The sequence below is a fragment of the Bactrocera neohumeralis genome, chromosome 4, assembly GCF_024586455.1.
Source record: "Bactrocera neohumeralis isolate Rockhampton chromosome 4, APGP_CSIRO_Bneo_wtdbg2-racon-allhic-juicebox.fasta_v2, whole genome shotgun sequence".
Taxonomy (NCBI): Eukaryota; Metazoa; Arthropoda; class Insecta; order Diptera; family Tephritidae; genus Bactrocera; species Bactrocera neohumeralis.
In genome coordinates, this window is record NC_065921.1 from 86,294,555 (window position 1) to 86,313,808 (window position 19,254).

General features: G+C 40.2%; 2 protein-coding genes across 2 annotated transcripts; both read right to left on the reverse strand.

The window, feature by feature from the left end:
• Positions 1-14,785: 14,785 nt before the first annotated feature.
• LOC126755355 (uncharacterized) lies at positions 14,786-16,056 on the reverse strand. The gene has a single exon (XM_050467866.1). The coding sequence runs from the start codon at positions 15,835-15,837 to the stop codon at positions 15,142-15,144; it is 696 nt and encodes a 231-aa protein (XP_050323823.1). The 5' UTR covers positions 15,838-16,056; the 3' UTR covers positions 14,786-15,141.
• Positions 16,057-16,855: 799 nt separating this feature from the next.
• Positions 16,856-17,877, reverse strand: LOC126755386 (uncharacterized). The gene has a single exon (XM_050467923.1). It carries the CDS (start codon positions 17,832-17,834, stop codon positions 17,145-17,147), a length of 690 nt encoding a protein of 229 aa, XP_050323880.1. The 5' UTR covers positions 17,835-17,877; the 3' UTR covers positions 16,856-17,144.
• Between the last annotated feature and the right edge of the window lie 1,377 nt (positions 17,878-19,254).

Consider the following 19,254-nt stretch of genomic DNA (forward strand, 5'->3'; position numbering starts at 1 on the left):
CTCCAAGTGGAATACCTCTGATACACTACCTCAATCTAACCTCAAAAGTTTAATAATATCTTCAGAGTGGTAATCTCAGCTCTTTTTTCCATTTTTACCCACGTGTTTTCCTCTGAAGTGATATATAAACGCTCCTACCACCACTCCACTATACTTTGCATTCACCATTAACCGAAAACTTTGCTTTGACCATAAGAATCTGCTAAGTCTCAAATTAGAAAATAGTCACTTAAAATGTTTGGAAAGCAACATACCACTATGGACCGTCATCAGCAGTCAGTTAAGCTCCTAAAACACAATTATCTAACTAACAGTAGTCAAATATAAACCTACTTAGCAACCTAAATACTCTCAGAGGCTGTTTGGCTATTACTTTTGACGCGCAAACGCCATTCATTTACACTTTGCTAAATTAACGAAATAATTTGCGAATCGTGCGCAAGTCATTTACGAACAAACCAAACGCAAACGAGTCCAAATATGAGTCAGCTAAACGTCAGCACACACACGAACTGCACACGAAGCGCAAAGGAATATTTCTGCAAATGTAAGCAAGTAAAACCTTCGTGTGTGTCAGTGTGTTAGAGGAAAAAGTTCATTTCATCCTTACACTCATGTGCTTTCTTTTGTTGGCACTTTTTCGTTCGTTTTTTATAACAACGGAAGTTCGTTTTATAAATCGATGAACACCTCTGAAAACAAGCTGAAGGAAGAAAATATAAAATTAAATCGCAAAAAGTATGCAAACAGGAAAAATTAAAAATGCATATAAAATTGTAATTCAAAACGCAAAGTTCGTGTTTTTTGTTTGGCTATTTAGTTGCTAAATGTGTGCTAGCTGCCTGCTTGGACGACTAACTAAGTGACTGCACGGTTGCCCTTTTGGCCTGACTCGAACTCATTTAGTAACAGGACACGCTCTCAAAGAGTATTAGCCAATGTTTTGATGAATTATACTAACTGGAGGATTTTGCATGGAAAAGAGAAGGTTTTGGAAGATTTTTTAATTTGCTGTTAAAATTGGTGCTAAAGACAATCATAGAACTGATGATAGTAGAGAGACTTCTATAGGGTGGGGAAAAATCAGTTTATAAAATAAAATTATTATTTATTTGCGAATATTTAATTTATAATACAAACACTTCACGAGAATTACTGGATTCGCTAAGAGAGACGGAAAGTGGATTTAATACGACAACAATGAGCGAATGGCCGCAAAGCCAAGATTGATTTGGTGGGATTGGAAAGGAATAATCCACTATGAGCCGCTACAGCCTGGTCGAACGATTGATTCTATATTTTACTGTCAACAACTGATGAGAATGAAGCAAGCAATCGAAAAAAACGGCCAGAACTGATCAATACAAAGGGTTTCGTTTTTCATTAGGACAACGCTAGACCACACTCATCTTTGATGACTCGACAAAAACTGGGAGAGCTTAGCTGTGAAGTTTTGATGCGTCCACCATATGGCGCTGACTCTGCACCATCGGACTTTAATTTTTTGCGGTCAATTCAGAACTCTCTTAATGGAGTTAAGTTAACTTCAAGAGAAGCCTGTGAAAATTATCTGTCGCAGTTTTTCGCCGTGAAACCAGAAAAGTTTTACACTGATGGAATAATGTCTCTAGCGGAAAAATAGCAAAAAGTGGTCGACCAAAACGGTACATATTTGGTTCATTAATGTTCATTATAAATATAACAAAAATAAGTCGAACTTTGATTAGAAATACGAAAAAACTTTTTCGACTACCGAATATTTAAGACTTTAATATTCTAAAACTGTATTATACCAAAAATATGTCTCTTGCTCCACCGGGTTCGCTTGACTAAGCACCGTTAGCCGTATGACGTGCGTGATTTCTTGACCACGGTTAAAGTGCTTTGCATATGTGTTGGCAAGTTAACAGTTGCGCGGAGCCGACGCAAATGGGGTTGAAATTAACAACACGTCACAGAAATTAAAAAAATAAAATAAAATAAAATACAAATAACAACAACATGAAAAGTAGCAGGAATTAAGAAGCAAAAAATATCGTCAGTTTTCATTTCCTGCACTGACCTCTCCCTCACTGGACACATGTACACATACAAGTATAATATTTTATGAGTATGCACATATACACTACACATTTGTGTCACATACATTATACATTTCTATGAATGTATGCACACTTTTAGGTGTGTGTGTGTTTGCTTACTAGCGATACTGGAGCACTTTCGTGCGCTGATTGAATTTTCTTATTAAATTTCTCATACTTTTCCTCACGCTGCGTGTGTTTATTATTACATATTCGCGCACTACAAACATACATATGTATGGCATATAGGATACATATACAAATTTCTACATACAAACATATTTACAGCGATTCTTGCAGCGTCCACCGCCACGGTTCTACCTTCGCCACTCACTATTGCCACTACAAATTCTTGTTGCTGCTGTTATTATTATTGCAGTTGTTTTTGTTGTTGCTTTTCGCCTGCCTTTATGTCTTTTGTGGCTTTGCGTGACTTGATCGTTTTGGTCTGATATTATTTTGTTACATTAAAAAATAATTACTGTGATTTTTTTATTACTTCTACCAGTTTGTATGTGTGTGTGTGTCTATTAGTATATTTCGCTTCACTTTTGCTACCTGGTTGCCTCATACCGTTACTTTTTGTCTGCCGGTGTTGACTTTTGCAAAAGTCTGCTTGCACTTATTGTTGTTTTTGTTCTTTCGATAAAGTGGCTTGTGTAATGTGTAACGGTTTGTCTTGCCAGAAAAATTGTGTTTATTAGCAAGGCTGTAATTACTTTTGTAATTAATTAATCGTGGCCATGAATATAATTGATGAATAAGGAAATACATTTTGTCCAGAAAAATCCATTCATACATCCGAAAGCAGCCGGAGTTATTGAGTCAAAGCCGATTGATGCACTCAATATACTAGTACACAGATTTGATTGATTGATGAGCGAGGAATACACCGCGCCCTGAGGTATATTGTGTCCTCACAGACTTACTCGGAAGGTAGCAGGAAGTTCTGTCCTAAGATTACAGGAATTAGGAAGTTAGAATTGGAGGGATAACGGACATAGCGCCATTATGAAACAGCTAGACATAAATAAATCAAACTATATTCTCCAAAAATTAGCTTTCAATAGCCACTTTTAGATGAGAATACCCTCTAAACTTGAATGGTGAAGAGGTTTAGTAGGAGAGAGGTTTAGAGTAGCTGCAGAGTGTGGATGGGATGTATACTCCTTTGATCTCGAAGTATCCGTCCCTCTCTATCTTTAGTTAAATAGCTATTAGACACCATCTTCTAAGCGGAAATATTAGGTCCAGAGAAGGTATTTGGTGCTCTATTAGGTAACTACAGCAGGATACATAAAGTAAACACATATACCGAAAGACAAATAGTACTGCTGGCTTTGTCGACGCCACTTATAAGTTCCAGCGTAGTTAACACTTGCATAAAAGCCTTAAGCTCACTGACAGGTCAACTCCTCTTGACCTTTATTTGAATTTCCGGGCACAGGAACATTTTTGATAACGAAAAATCAAGCGAGTTGGCGAAACAAGAAGCCTCTTTAGATGAAACGGATGCTGAGTTGATATCATGTCACTTGGGTACGATCAAACTCTCTATGCTCACATTAAACAAATAGCTCAATGCAGATAGAAATCAATAAGCAACTGAAAGATAATAATACATATATATGCATGTATATTTCCAAAATGTATGATAAGACTATAAACAAGGACTAATTACAAAGGTTCAGGAATAGTATTTTCAGACTTATGTACAGTTACCAAACCCGGGCACTGGCCTTTTAGAGAACATGCGCATATAAGATTATTTGCCGCAGCTTAAATAGACACACTTCCACTTTCTCTGCGAATGCCCAGCTCTAACACAAATCAGACACAGTATGTTTGGAATATATCGGGCACCAAACCTTTGAAGTGAAGCATAGCGGACTTAGGTAGTTTCATTGAGTGTACCAAATGGTTTGAGCGCAAAGATGAAAAGAGATAGCAAGATTATTGAGGCCTGACGATAGCGCATTCACCGATAATTAGTGTGTCACTGAATAACCTGCTAAGTACATCTCAAGATTTTCATCGTGCATATACCGCCTTTGCCGGATCAAAGCTGAAATTCCTCGGATCTCATACTTTTAAATTCCGAGATGAAACGTCGAAATTGGAAATAAAACATCTAAGGAGATTTGCGATAAGTTCAAGGCGCTTTGTAGAGACTTAATCTCCTACTATAAGAGTTTCAATCTGCCTTCATAGAGAAGTATACAGCACCGACCAATAGAGCTCACGTTTGGACAGCTCGTGACGTCTTTGTTTGTTGATCGGCTTTTGTGACGATCTCTACTTCCAGCAAGACGGTGCGTCGCCGAATTCTGCGCCGGGTTATCGGAAATTGACGTAAACTGGTGGAGATATGCAAACCGGAGCCATGGTGGCAATTTGGCCGATATTTTGATTTTTCAAATAGCAGAGAAGTATTTCGGCCTTTCCTGTTGGCAGACACTTTATATAGCAATCTGAATGTGGGCAGCTCGCCTTCTTGGGGTTCGGCCATCTAGTATAAGTAAAACACTGAGACAAAATTATTTAAGGTTGTGGCATATACATATGTATGTACATAGAAGAGTTCAGTATTAAAGAAAATAACAAATTCTCAAAAAAAAAATGTTTTTTCTAATTCTTTGAACTCTGCTAAAGTACTTCAACACTTCCAAATATTCGAAATTTTTAACATCGAAAATTTCAATTAATTTCTATTTCAAACGAATTCAAGTGCCAACATTAGAACGTTTCCTTATCGCTCTACTTACAACAATAACAAATGATATTAATGCGCGCTCATTAATTAAGAACCCTGACAAGATTATGCATATATTTAGAACAATTAACGTGCAACAAAATAACCCTTTATCGCTTAGCGATCGGTAAACGATCTTGCATAAATTACTTGTACAAAGAAAAACGGCCGATGAAATGCTTCCCATCAATCAAAAGCAATGCACTGACAGCTAGACGAACTGACTGACTTGGGAAAGACTCATGCGTGGAATATCAGAAAAATGTACCGTAATTTGGTGCTATCAGCGGATCACTTGCGATCATTCAATCACAACACACACACACACACGCGTATGTGGATGTACGAGGGCATGCAGGCGATCATTCAACGCGGAGACAAAAATTTGTCACGCTATTATTATGCGCACTTTGAACCGTTATTTTTAAACTAAAGCATAGATTACCGATGCATTACAATGCACTGTGATGAATGAGTGTGGCATGAAAGCAGTGAAATTGATATGCCAAACGCACGCGGTCTACACGGCCAAAGCATATTTGTTTATTTCTTGCACTTTTTGTTGTTGTTGTCAACATGCTAAGGTTCTTAGATGCTAAGATCAATGACAACGATCACTGGGGTAATAGATCATTTGGGAGAAAATGAGCTGCTTATGTATGTGTGTTGCTTGTTGGGTTGGGCGCTAAGTTGCAAGCGGCAGGCGGCGGGTGAGCCAGCTACAGGCGACAACAACAAGCGCAGCGTTCACCTTTGACAAAGTGCATGACACTGAGTAATCAGCGTTGTCAGTTAAGCACTAAAAAGATCTACATACACGAGCATGACACATGTTTGCGGCATGCTGCTGTTGCATGGCCGGCAAAGGCGTGCAACAAGCGCTCATTAACCCATACTTAGCGGTATGTGTTGCATATGCATTTAAAATTATTGTCATGTAATGGTTGAAGCTGTTGCAATGAAAAATGTTGCACAGTTGCAGCAAAGGGGAGTTGGGGCGGTGCTTGCAACACATATGTATAGTACATATGAGCGGCGCGCTTTGTGTTTGCTTTGCCGAAATTATGACAATTTCATTTGAAATGCCACTTCGTCAATGTCGCTTGGTCTTTTTTTTTTGGGGTTATATGCCGCTTTTGTGCGCTCGATACGACACTCACTCACTCACACTTTGAGAACTTGTTTCGCCTTTCAACAAACATAGTTACTCGTTAGTTTGTTGTTTTCCTCTGCTCTAGGCACTTCTTCTGCGCGCTTAGCCATTCACCGGCTCTACCGTTTATGTCTTGTGTTGTAACAAGTTCTGTCAGGCGGTCATAGACAATAACCGACAACAACTTTTTTTTTTGCTTTTTGTTTTTGGCAAGTTTAGGAAATATGTACTCACTCGCTGACTTGTTCGATTCACCGCAAACAATGAAGTTTCAGTCTTTAAAATGTACACAGTGACTTGCAGCATACACATACAGCCGAATATATACACATACATGCACACATATATTCACGATTGCATGTAAGCGCATAGGCAGGCCGAGCGCTGGTCAAGCGCGAAGCAATAAAAACTAGAAGTTGGAAGAAAAAGCATACCGAAATGTCCGTCAAAAGCGAGTATGTCGTTGTTGTGGACAAAAACAATTGCCGCACAGGAAAAAGAGGTCAAATGGAGATCATACAAAGAAATATGTGTGAACGTGCTTTCATAGTTTTCAAGAATTAATTGCTAAAACTAGAAAAAAAAACACTAAAAAAGGTTGTAAAATCTTTAACAAAAGCTGAGGAAAATTGAAATCGAAGCAAACAAAAAATGGAATTGGAAAATATTTCCGAGTAAAGTGCAGAATAGCTTCGAACTGAAGCACTGGCCCAACTCTTAAGCTTAGGGGCCTAAATAATGCATTGCAATTCCAGGTAGAACACTCGGTAGTTAAATTAAAAGGGTATGCGAGCTCAACAAGCTCTTATTGTTGAGTTTCTCAAACTAGAAAGAGCTCACTTAAACCGTATTCCGTAATCCTTAAAGAGCTGTACTATTGACTATTTTGTCCCTTTAGTTAATGCTTATCTTCATTGTGCATTAAAAAAATTCCTACCAGCAAGTTTTCAACCATTTGAGTTCGGGTAATGAGTTTAGTATGAGTGGTAGTGGGTACCTGCTGATGACAGGCATTCTCAGTACCAACTGGCAGTGCGGAATGGACACACTTACCACTTTGGTAAGGTTAAAGATTCATCTAAAACCTCTTCGTACTTTACTTCCGGCACCCGGTTGCAATAGAACTCCAAATTCAACTTACAAAGTGTCAGTTCTTTCCGCATTTGGGTTTTAACCACATGAGCCGGAGCGAACTCCAAGGACTCCTGCTCTCCTTGGTACCAGAATTAAGTCTCCGGTCAGACCTCGGTACAGCTCTGGACTGGTGCCCAGAGGTTGGACCACATACCCACATCTCGTACACATTCCACTCATACAAAAAACTAACCCTGATTCCGAGTTAAACGCCTTCGCCGCTTAAACAACTCACGTGCAAACGACCCTAACTATTCGGCATTCCGACTAGTGGAGATCACACCGTTAACAACTTAACGTCCATCAGTCCAGCTAATCCCCATACTTTAAAACTGACGGTCAAATGGCTATTGTTATAAAAAATGCGGTTTCTTTAGTAATAGGTATTTCCCCTTCAGAGATTTTAAACGAGGTCCTTGGTCGAACGCCGTGAAATCACAGCCGTGGTCATCGTCTGTTGGATAGATTAGATAGCGGTCTAGGATGAAGATTTGGTATAACTTGGCGTTTTAAACCATTTTACGGCCAAAAAGAACTGTCAAAGATCTGACATTGAGAACAAAAGGTCTGTTGACATTAAAGGACCGATATTTTTAGTTACAGGTAATTCTCTTCAGAGATTTTAACCGAACTAACGAACGCAATCAAAGCACGGCCGTGATCAAAGCTTGCTTGACATATTATACGGCTGTCGCAGAAGTAGACTTGGTGTTCCTGTTCAACGCGGGACTGTTTTGTAAGCCCTGAGATGAGACCCAACAATAACTGGATCCTAATTGACTCATCAATAGATTTGACATAAGGCCCTTTTAAATAAAATGAATCGGGAAACTGTTTTTTTCATATTGTGAGAACATAAACATTGAGCCAAGAGAAGCTCATCCGGTATGAAAATCTGTTCCACGAGTTCACGAATCAACCATGTTAGTTAAATCAACCGTTAGCACTACTTCAGAACGTCGAATAAACCAACATGATATGTGTATCCCACTTGTAATCTAACGTGGATCATTTATAATATGGTAACAAAGCGAAAACCAAAAGGCAGAGCAGAGAAAACAGCTGCCTTGACATCAACGGGAGCAGCAAAAGCTTAGATACTTAGAATGCAGCAGCTAACCGTCGCTTACGCTGAAACCGCAATGACTGACTTACTTACATACAAACAAGTAGGTACTCACATGTCTCTAGTGGGGTACTGGGCTATGCAAACTGGTCTTGGCGCTGCCTTGCGTGCAACCGCTTTCGGCACAAAGTTAACGTGATTTTTCCATTCCACACACTTCTATTTTTCATTACTGCCGGAAAAAATAACAGCTTTTTTCAATTTCGCCGCCTGCTGACCATCTGACCAGCCGAAGGTGAAGCCAACAACTTAAGGACCGGCTGCACGCTCATTTCACCGCGGCACTCCAACAAATGCGTGCAGAGAGATGCTATCAAAAGTGTCAGGCCTTGTGCAACACACCGATGATTGAGTGCGTGCAGATGCGTGTCGTTTTTTTCCGGCAAAAAGCACTTGAGTGAAAAAGTGTAGAAAATTAAATGAGAAAATTCAAAAATCTCAGCGCTGCCGTTCGTTGCCAGCACTATGCTGCACCACGTTCACAACGTTCGCCTCGTTGGTGTCGTTTTTTTTCGTTAACTCACTATCTGCCATGTGCGTAGAAGTACAAGATTTCCATTGTAGATCATCCTCACGTCGTTTGGCGGCCTTTTTGTAAACCTTTCCGCTTCTATTAAAATTTTCTGGCATTTTTTTGTTCGTTTACCTTTCGGCTTGCATGTGTTATTGCGCAATCGGGCGACAGCACTTATTACTACACAACAACAATGTGACTGACATTTGTATAGTGTCAAAAGTGTCAATGGTTGAAATGGACTTGGCTTTCTACGAAGTACACGTGTATTTTGGATGGTACTTTTCGTTGTTGGGGTCTTCCATGGAATATCTAGTTGATCGAGGTATAGCATAAGCGTTTTTGTGTAAAGATTTTAGATTTTGTCAGCTGGATGTACTTTAATGCTATACCGACTTGGTTCCAAGGCGATAATTCTTTTACGCTAACATTGGCTGAAGTCAGACTAAAATTACTCAAGAGATTTAAATATTTTTTTTTTTTGGTCGAGTCTGATCCCAAATAGACTGGATCTCTACTTGTGATTTGAAGCAACAGTTCTTCTCTTGTTTTTTGTTAATGTAGCGGCAGAAAACATTTCTAAAGCAATTTCATGGAATGGTGCTGAGTTGACAGTCCTTGCCCGGATAAAAGTTCGAAACTATTCCGATTATTTAGACCCGGTTCACTTTCTGCTGAGCCTTTGTTCTATGTATATATCATAGACTACACAATGCTTAAGGTGCATTCAGCAGTAGAAAGTCAGAGCTTAAGAAATTACTTTTAAGTCTGAAATAAAGTGTTTTTAAGTGTCTTTTCAACCAAAATATTAAACATTCAGTATTTTTCCACATTCTTTGCATATTCTTCACACACAATCTAACTAAACTGTAAAGTCTTTATATAAACAGTGAAACAATACTCTGCGCTTAGCAACAGCAGTGTTGCATAGGGTTAATAAAATCATTAATTTTAATTGCAAGAATAACATAAAATTTGATGGCTGCACTGCGCATTCCCCTCGTCTTTCACTACTGTCATTTTCAGTGCGATAAGGACCTGCTCTAGCTCTCGCAGGCTTCTCAGTGGCCATAGCCGTTACTTGAGAAAAGCAAGTGCTTGCATTTACTCCTCGCCAGCGATAAAGACAATAACAATTCTCATATATGTACATCGAATCGAAAATGAAAACTGCACATTTCGGTATGCAAAATTATTCAGCCGAGCATTTCTGAAACCCATTCACACTTACGTTCGTAGAAACATTCATATATGTATACTGGCTGCAGTGCCCAGATTCTGTTGTCATGCGTGCGTCATTGGCACTTTTTAAAATGCGTCAAGTGTCTCATTGCCTTCGCTCGCTATGTAGCTTTCGTTGGTGGTGGCGGTTGTGGCCTCACGTCCTCGCTTGTAAAAATTCCAAAGTCTCGTAACATTGCACATTCGCTAGAATATTTGCATTGACAATCGGTTTTTAATATGAATATGCAACATGCATATTCTCGCATATTTTATTCATTGAAAGTCTGGCTTTTTCAAGCAAAGAGCATATACTACTCAGCTTGGAAAACCTACGCCGTTCAAGCTTTCTTTAATTACGGTTTATCTTTTGAATTACTACAAAATATTTAGCTTCCAAATAGCTGATATAAAGAGGGATCCGTTTCGAGATTCCCTACTTTTTTAAAGGAAAAGCGCAGATACTTCGATTTTATGTGGAAAACTTTATTATTACTCGAAAGAACATTCTTTGGCATTTATTTTCTGAAAATTATTTCTTTCAAATGTTGGACGCGGCTACGTCTTTCAATTTCAATTTTCGAAGACTCGTTCGATCATTTACCGACTGTTAACTGGCGAATGTTACGCCTGATGGTTTGGTCCAAGTCTTAAATTGAAGCGAGATGGTCAGCATACAATTTAGACCTTACATATCCCCACAGAAAAGAGTCTAAGAGTGTGATATCATACTATCTTGGTAGCCAATCGACCGGCCCAAAACATGAAATTATCTGCACACCGAAGTGTTCTCTCAATAAATCCATTGATTGATGCGTTGTATGGGAAATGAGGCCATCTTGTTGAAATCAAATGTCGCCGAGAACACGAGCATCTATTTCAGGCATCAGAAAGTCGGTTATTATGGTGCGTTAATGATCGCCATTGACGGTGACGTTCTCAACGGCATCATTTTTGAAAAAAATATGAGCAGATGATTCCATCAAACCACAAACCATAACAGACCAATGTTTTTTCTTTAGGAAATGACAGCTCTTGAATCTTTCCAGGTAGCCCTTCGTCTTAAATGTAACGATTTTTCTTCTTTACATACATAAGTCAGAAAAAGGTCTTTGGAACTTTTGAAAAGCCAATAGAACTCCAAGCGATATCGCTTGGGAAGGTCGAGCGGCTTCAGTTTTTGCACAAGCTGCATTTTGTACGCTTTCAATATACGCTAAGTCCTTCCATACGTCAGTCCATGTTGCTACGAACGGCGCCAAATCGACTCTCCACGGTCTTCGGGTAACCTCTCGATCGTTCTATGAGAGGTCTAGATTTCTTCGAGCTACTTTCTTTCGCCGCCTAAGCTACTGCTTTTCTCTAACAATTAACTGGTCCAAGTAGAGCCTCCAATCGATGGCAAGTTAGTAAAAGCAAGTATTTTCAAAATTCTCTAATATTTTTTGAGGCAATACATCTATGTGGGCAAAAGCACATAAATTCATGATATATACAAATTGACACTGCGTATAACTACAAACAAGCTGGCGGCGCACCACTTCAGCACTTGGAAACACTTGATGCCACACGTTGAATGAATTGGGGCCGACAAAAAGAAGAGGTAGATGCTATGTAGGCACAAGTACATATGTATATGCCGTAGCTCTCCACCGAAATGAGAAGTGAGAAATTCAACAGTTTTCAAGATGACAAACACACACATGCACACAGACTTGCCTATGCGTTGTTGGATTGCTTATAAAACAGCGTTTTTCGGAAACACATAGTATCTTTATGGAGTCAAATTTTGAAGACATCTTTGCAACAGAAACGTTTGTTATAATAATAGTAACAACAACAACGGGCACATATTAATAGCAACTTGGTGCTGTTGGTGGCAGCAACAAATTACTTTAACAACATACTTGAGTGACCAGCGTGGCTACATGGTTGAAGAAGGGGTTTAAGGGGTTTAGGTGTGTGTGTTTGTTTGTTTGTGAGTGTGTAGTGTTGAGTGCGGCCAACGCAATTCATTACAAAACGAAATTGTTGTCAGTTTAACTGGCATTACCAACTACAACAACAGCGGCAACAGCAAAAAAACCGACATAAAAAGCAACAATAATAACAATAAGACGCGTTTTCTTGCAGCTTTATGATTAAGTGTGTGTCTAGTAATGAGTTAACGAAAAGTATCTACAATTTCAAGTGAAAAAACAAAGGCCAAGGTGAAAAATTGTGTTGGCCGCGTTGACAACAACAATGGCGCGACAACAACAACAACTGTCATGCAGTTAGCGGCTGTGAAGCATTTGACTGCGTAGCACATTTGCTTGCTATGAATAATATGTATATGTGTGTGTGTGGTTGTACTTGTTATGCAGCGGAGACAGGGTGGCATGGTGTGACGTATGCAGCAGGGCTTTTCGGCTGTCTTTTTTGTAGCTTTTGTAATTTTTCTGAATTTGTTGGTTATTTGTTACTCGGTGTGAGCGGCCTATTTTCCACTCGCTTTGTCTTTTCGACCCCAAACAACGGCGCATTTTAAATATTCACAGAAAAGCGGCGCGAAAAGGGGAACTTCAAGTTGGTTTTCGGACTTCGCTTATTTACTTTTTTCAGTTATTTGGACACTTTTCACTAGTTTTCGGCCGCCTTGCTGTGTGCTGTGATGTGTCGTCGCTTTGTTTGAAATGTTGCTGACAAAGCACTTGAGTTGTTGTTGTATGTTGTATTTCAAATGAAATGCCAAATGCGTCGAAATACAATTTTTGTCACTTTTTTGTTGTTTTCCTGCTGCAAAGCAATGCGTGCTGTTGTAGTTGTTGTTTTTGGTTGTTGCCGAAATTATACAAAAATTGCCAGCCGCCGCTGTTGAAGGCAACATGCAAGACTTTGCTTGCACACGCATGCAGCAAAACTTTCAAGTACACACACACATACATACTCATATATACGTATACATATATGCCTCCAAACGCATCACTCGACAGCAGCAATTCCCCCACGCTGCACACCGACTCCTCTGGCCGTTTGTTGTTGCTCTTGTGCCTGCTTGCATTTCAACACTTTGTGTGGCAGACACTTCAGCAGCAGACAGGCTGGCTGTCAGTTGCACTAGGTGCAGACAGATGCGTGGCAAGATGTGCGTGTGTACTTAGGTACTTTTAAGGCGCAGACGTGTGTGCTTACGCTGCTGCTTACATATGTAGGTACATAGAAGCTTACTTACACGCTCGGCATTAGCAAGAACTCTTTACTTCACGTCTGCTGTGTTGCAAGTATCTTTCGCTTTTCTTCAGAATTTGTTGTTTCCGAAAACCGTAAGTATGTATGTATGGCTCATTGTTTTCGTACAAATTTTAAGTGAAATTATCTATTTACTGTACGTTTATAGTGATCTGCACCGCCTTTGAAGGCCGAGCTGTCAAAATTCATTTCGTGTTCCAAATATGTCGAGCTTTTTTTCTTCAAATATATGGAAGACTTCTATTTCGAGCGTCTAAATTGCCGCTCTCTTTGTAGTTTTCGACTGAATATGTCAGCCAGCTACAGGAGTATCAACATAAGTTGTGCTTAAGTGGTGTCAGAAAGGCGAAATCAGCGCCTACTCAGCTTGAGCTGAAATCAGCCTTTTCCTACCCGAAAATATACCATATTTTATCAATTCTGGTAGTGATCTTATGGTAATTACAGTAGCTGTATTCTGGGAGAATAAATGCAGGTACAATTCCTCGAAATCTGAACACGAGTAACTTTTTTTCGAATCCTTACAGGATTTGTCCGGAAAGAATAGGGCTGGGTCGATTTAAAAAAATGTATTGAACCAATCGTTTCATATCTTTAAAAGCTTTCAAAATAGATTCCTTCTGTGTCGATGCAGCGCTGCCAGCACGATTTCTAAGCGTTAAAGGCGTCACGGAAGGCATTCTCCGGAATAACCTTGAGAGACGAGGTGCATGTTGCTTGGTTCCGCTCTGTCGCCTCAAAATGCTTGTCTCTCATCGGCCTTTCCAGGCAAGGAAACAAAAAAATCCCGCGAGGCCACATCTGAGCTGTAGGGCGGCTGCGGAAGCGTTGGGATGCCGGTCTTGGTTGGGTAGCTGTTCACTAAAAAGGCGGTGTGAGCCGGGCGTTGTCGTGGTGCAACTTCCAATCGGATGTGATGTCTTGTCGGACCTGAATAACCCTTCGTTTGAGTCTCTTGAGGACTTCCACGTAAAACTTAGCATTGACGGTTTGTCCAGGAGGAACAAATTTATGGTGGACGTTTTTCCTTTGGATTTGCTCATTCTTCCGGTCTTTATCAGCGACCTCTTCCCGACCCTCCAAAAAGGCCTGGTGCCACTGAAACACACCATTTCTTGCTAAAGCAACATCTGGGTAAGCCATATTTACCGAGTTTCACACAGAATTTAATCGCGTACCTCTGCTCTGACGGATGCTGCATTTTCGGCTTGCACCACTCACAGAAACACGTCGAGCGAAAATGTTTGTCCTGACTCTCCAGGTGACAACTGAAGAGCCACTCGTTCGTTAGCTAGTAACGCCCTCCACCGAATCCACTCGGTGCTCCCACGCCCCGAAGTACAGTCGCGGCGAAAGAAAATCAGTCCTATTACTTTCCCTGTAGCATTTATGTCGGTTTTCCGTAAATTCTATCAGAAGAGAGCTGTGGATCACCAAGCACTCTGTCTTGCTCTTAAAATTGATACAGAAAACGATGAGAGAAAAAATCTCTTAAAAGGTAATAATGTTTTCGAAATCTGTATAGAACATTCTTTTAGAAAAACAAGCTTTTAGATTATTGTTTTGTGTTACTTTCAGCTTTTATTAAATTTAGAATTTTTTTGTTTCAATTTTGGAGTTTTTAATTTCAACATAAAATTTGATTTTCGAAATAAGTTGAATTGGCTATGTTCTAAGAATTGCTAGGAGTGGCTAGTCTTATTTTCAACAATATTTTTTATACGAGCTTTCGCTTGTTTCCAGCTAAATAAGTTTTCTCAAAAATTTCAGCTTTCAATATCATGACCAGCTTCAAGCACGAAACTGAAAGCTGAAACTTTGAATGATATTATGCTATGTACCAGTTGAATGATTTCCATATCTACTCATTTTCACTAAACACGGCCCTACACCTCGGCAACAACGCGACTGTTTTGCTCATAATTGCGACTAATGTAGGCTGCAGAGTGGACCCACGACCAGGCAATTACATTCGATTGGCGGACGTGGCTTCGGTTTAGGTCGTGAGCATTCCGAATATGCCGGATATGGTGTGCAAATCTTACGGCATTTCACTGATTGTTTGATGACGAAACATTTCGGTGGTTCACGTACAGCGCCGCAGCCGGGTAGACGAATTTTAATACAGCGCTTGTTCTGTTTTATCGAGCAGCTGGCTTTTTGCTCAGCCGTCGGAACGGGACATGCGCTTTCTCGATCACCACGACGTCTTTTGCGTTTTTCTAATGGTGGCAATGATATGTTATCAAAACAGCAAATCTTTCGCGGTGCTATTTTCAGATCTGGACATTCGTTCCATGTGCGCGTGTACTTGCGTTTGGCTTTGTCGGAGGCCTTATAGTAGAGATCGTCGAAACGCGGCAAGACATCTGGGCATACGTCCAGACAACACTCTGGGTTTAACCACATGGAAGTACGCTTCCGCTCCTTCTTTTTATCGCATTCGTCGCTGTCTTTCTTTTCCTTGAGCTTCTTCTCGCTACACTTTGGATCGTCAGAAGCACACTGTGCACGATAGCCTGGGTGCTTTTTTTGACTGGCCATTGTACGTGGCAGACACCCGCTGAAGGCTGGCGTTTTCAGGCCTTGCAAGAGCTGATTGCCAAATGCACGAAATAGCGTCATTTTTCTACGTTTCCAAAACTTGTGCAAATTTTATATAGCCGTTGTTTTTGTAAGAGATTCTTGTCGAAAACTAGAGTAGCGTTGGAATTTGGAATTTCGTGGTTTCAAAAATATAATTTTGAGCTTTTTTATTTGTTTTTCTGTGTATTTTGAGGGGGAAACTGTAATAAACTTTAGATTTTCGAATTGAATTAAAATTTTTGTTTTTGAAATATTATTGAAAAGAGTTTAAAAATTTTGCTACTGAGATAACATTTATACATTCTAGCCGTGGAGCAAGTATGTGTTTGCAGTTGAGCTGAACTGGCTCGTATACTGGTACTTCTTGAGAGTATGGGTCCACCATTCTTCAGTTTAGCTGTTCAGCGACGATCCGACTACTCTTGGCACCTGCCCCACGAGCTTAGCAAAGGTTCCTCTACTGCCTTACTTTCACTATCTGTCGGGAGGTTTCGGCCAACTCCGAATACCATACCACCTCTTTCAGGGAAAACACGTCTGCTTACATTACTTTCACTAAAAGGCGGTTTTTCTAAGCATGGACCGCCCGAACGAGTCACTGTCGTTGTTCGAGCTACCTTTGGCACTATCCGGCGTATCGGAACTCCCTATGATCTTAGCAGAGGTTCCTCTTCATACTATTCACTCTTCCTTAGCAAGGACCGCCCGCCCGAGTTACTAATTTTCGAGATTGAATCCGACCTACTTCCACTCACATCCTTTTTAGTTTTGTTCTGCTTTATTTTCCACGCTTAAAGGGTCCCCACTTAGAACCGTTATCCACTTCTCCGAAAGGTAGTCTCCTTTCATGATTCCAATTTTGTCTCAGTAACGAGGCCAAGGCGAGGGTTGACACCCTTATGAGGCAGTACGCTCAGAGCCGACCACCGCAAATAGGGAATCGTCTCAATCTGTACCTACCAAAGCAACCTAACGATGACGGGAGGGGAATTTCATCAACAAATAGCGCACATAACGAATGTAAATAAAAAAATCGGAGTTACCAATTACGAGAAATTTATTTAATCATCAAGTCCAATTTTTACAATATCACAGCTTTTAGTAGCCGAAATCACTGAAAAGAGACCCACTTTTGAACCACATTCGAAAGCAAAACAAGGCTTTCAGTCCCGCACAGCTTCAATGCTGATTTCTTTCCATTGAAGAAGATACAAGACTGATTGCACTTAGTTGCTTGAATGTTCAAGTCCATTGCTTAGTGACGCTTCCCTCACAAAGAAGCTTCAATATCAATTACTGTCCACTATACAAATCAATAAAGGACAGTGCGTCCACCTTTGAGACAATCAATTGTGGATGCACGGTCCAGCCTTTAGGCAAGCGCATTCGACCGGTGGCAAGGACTTCGGTTTCGGACGTTTGCACTCCGAATAGCTCGGGTAGGGTGTGCATATCTTCAAGCAGCCGCTGCTGTGTTTAATGACAAAACATTTGGGAGGCCATCTGCCCATGCGGCAACCGGGCCATATAATTTTGGCGCAACGTGATTGTGAATTATTCCTACACGTTTTGACGTGGTAATTATTGAACTGATCTTCATCGCGTTTGAACTCTCGTTTCTCCATTTTCGGCACATCGAAATGTTCGTAGCAGCAGATTTTCCGTGGTACAATAAACAGGCGCGGGCACTCGGACCAGGTTTGCTGGTATTTACGTTTTTCCTTGTCCGACGGCTGATAGTAGAGATCGTCGAAACGCGGTAAAACATCCCTGCAGGGCGGACAGCATTCATCGAAGTTGAAGTGTGGTGGGAACTCCCGCTTTTTACATGTGACATGCTGCATTTTCTCTTCAGCGCAGCGCGGCTCAATGAATTTGCAATGTTCGCGCGCTGGATGTTTATCTGATTTCTTAGGAGGCGGTGGACGGCAGCCCAGTACTAACTCAGGTGCATCGGTGGAAGTGAGGCGTTGCGCGCAGACGAGTGACATTTTCGGTGACGTCAGCGCCAAAGCGAGCGATTTTAAACTTAGCATAGCGTATACTTGTTGCACGAAATGGAAAGGCCTTACGTATATGTCAAATTAATTAGAGAATTTAGAATTTAGTAGTTCGTATAAAGTTTTAATTTTTTTTTTGCCTTAAATTTAGGATAAAGTGAAATTAAGCTTTAAAGTACAGATTTTTTTTGATATTTTCTTTTTGAGATTTTTACAAATGAGTTGAAGAAAGCCATTTTTTCAAAGGTTGCTGAAAGATGTAATATTTTCAAAAATTTGTTTTCTGACGGTGCAGCTTGGAAAGGTTAATTACTTAAGGGGCTGCAATCATAAGACTAAAATTTTAATTTAGTGGTATTAGAACTTGAGGAAGCTTCCCTAATGATTAGTTATGAGTTACTCATTTAAACTTAAACAGTACTTGTCTAAAAAAATGTCAAATAGGTTTTCAATTTCGAATACTAGCCGGTCGACTATTTCTTGCCGAGAGTCGTCGACCGCTAACGTGGACCTATGAGCAGCTTGTGGCTTGTATATTACTCCACTGGTGGCATAATGTCAAATTCCAGGGATGTTCGAGTCTCAATCATTGCGGCAGTAAAGCAAGTCTTCATATTTGAGGCAAAAATTTTGCAATATCATTATAAGTATCAGCAGATTATCTAGAAAAAGAAACGTCAAAAGACTGGTGAAGCTATTTGCTCGATTATCCCTCTCCGTATTAGAATCGGAATGGAAACTTGCCTAAACATCTCGAGTGGGAAGAGCTCAAACTATACCGTAGCCCTAAGATCAACGGAGCTTTACTTTGCGGCCGCTTTTCATGTCAGACTTATTCGTATATACAAATCCTTTACGAATTCCAGGACCAGAAAGTAGAAAATGAAAAACCATTTTCATTTATTACATTTATTCAGGATTTTTATAATGATTTTTATTATTATTATAAGTAAGTTTTATTAAAAGTACTTATGATATGAAAATTAATAGTAAATTTGCATATAAACCTTTTCAATTTTTTCTTTAATCAAATCTAACTTTATTGTTTAATAGACACTTAGGCCTAATTAAGCTTTTGTGGTAGAGAGATCGCATTCTACTGCCATATTAAACTCTCTAATTCAACGCGACAGTCATTCGCCTTCTATTTTCACATACTGTAGAGCCGATAGGGGTCCTTGACAGGGCTAGCGGTTTCTGGTAGCGGCTGTTTTCCTTTCGCTTTTTCATACTCCTTCAAGTCCTCAGCACAGGTGCAGTTCGGAAAGTCGATATGGGTTTGATTGAACTTGCGTCTGTTGCGGCTCAGTTTGTAGTAAATATCATCGAAGCGCAAGACCTCGGCCTGCCGATTGCGTAGCGTTTGTGCATATTGCTCTTCCCCATTGCGGTAGTAGTAGCCGTCATCGTAGTCGCGAATACTCTTCTTGTCCTCTTTGTTTGTCCTGTAATAAAC

Excerpts from the sequence above, each read along its gene's own strand:
- LOC126755355 (XM_050467866.1), bottom strand. The coding sequence starts at position 15,837 with ATGACGCTATTTCGTGCATTTGGCAATCAGCTCTTGCAAGGCCTGAAA.
- LOC126755386 (XM_050467923.1), bottom strand. The coding sequence starts at position 17,834 with ATGCTAAGTTTAAAATCGCTCGCTTTGGCGCTGACGTCACCGAAAATG.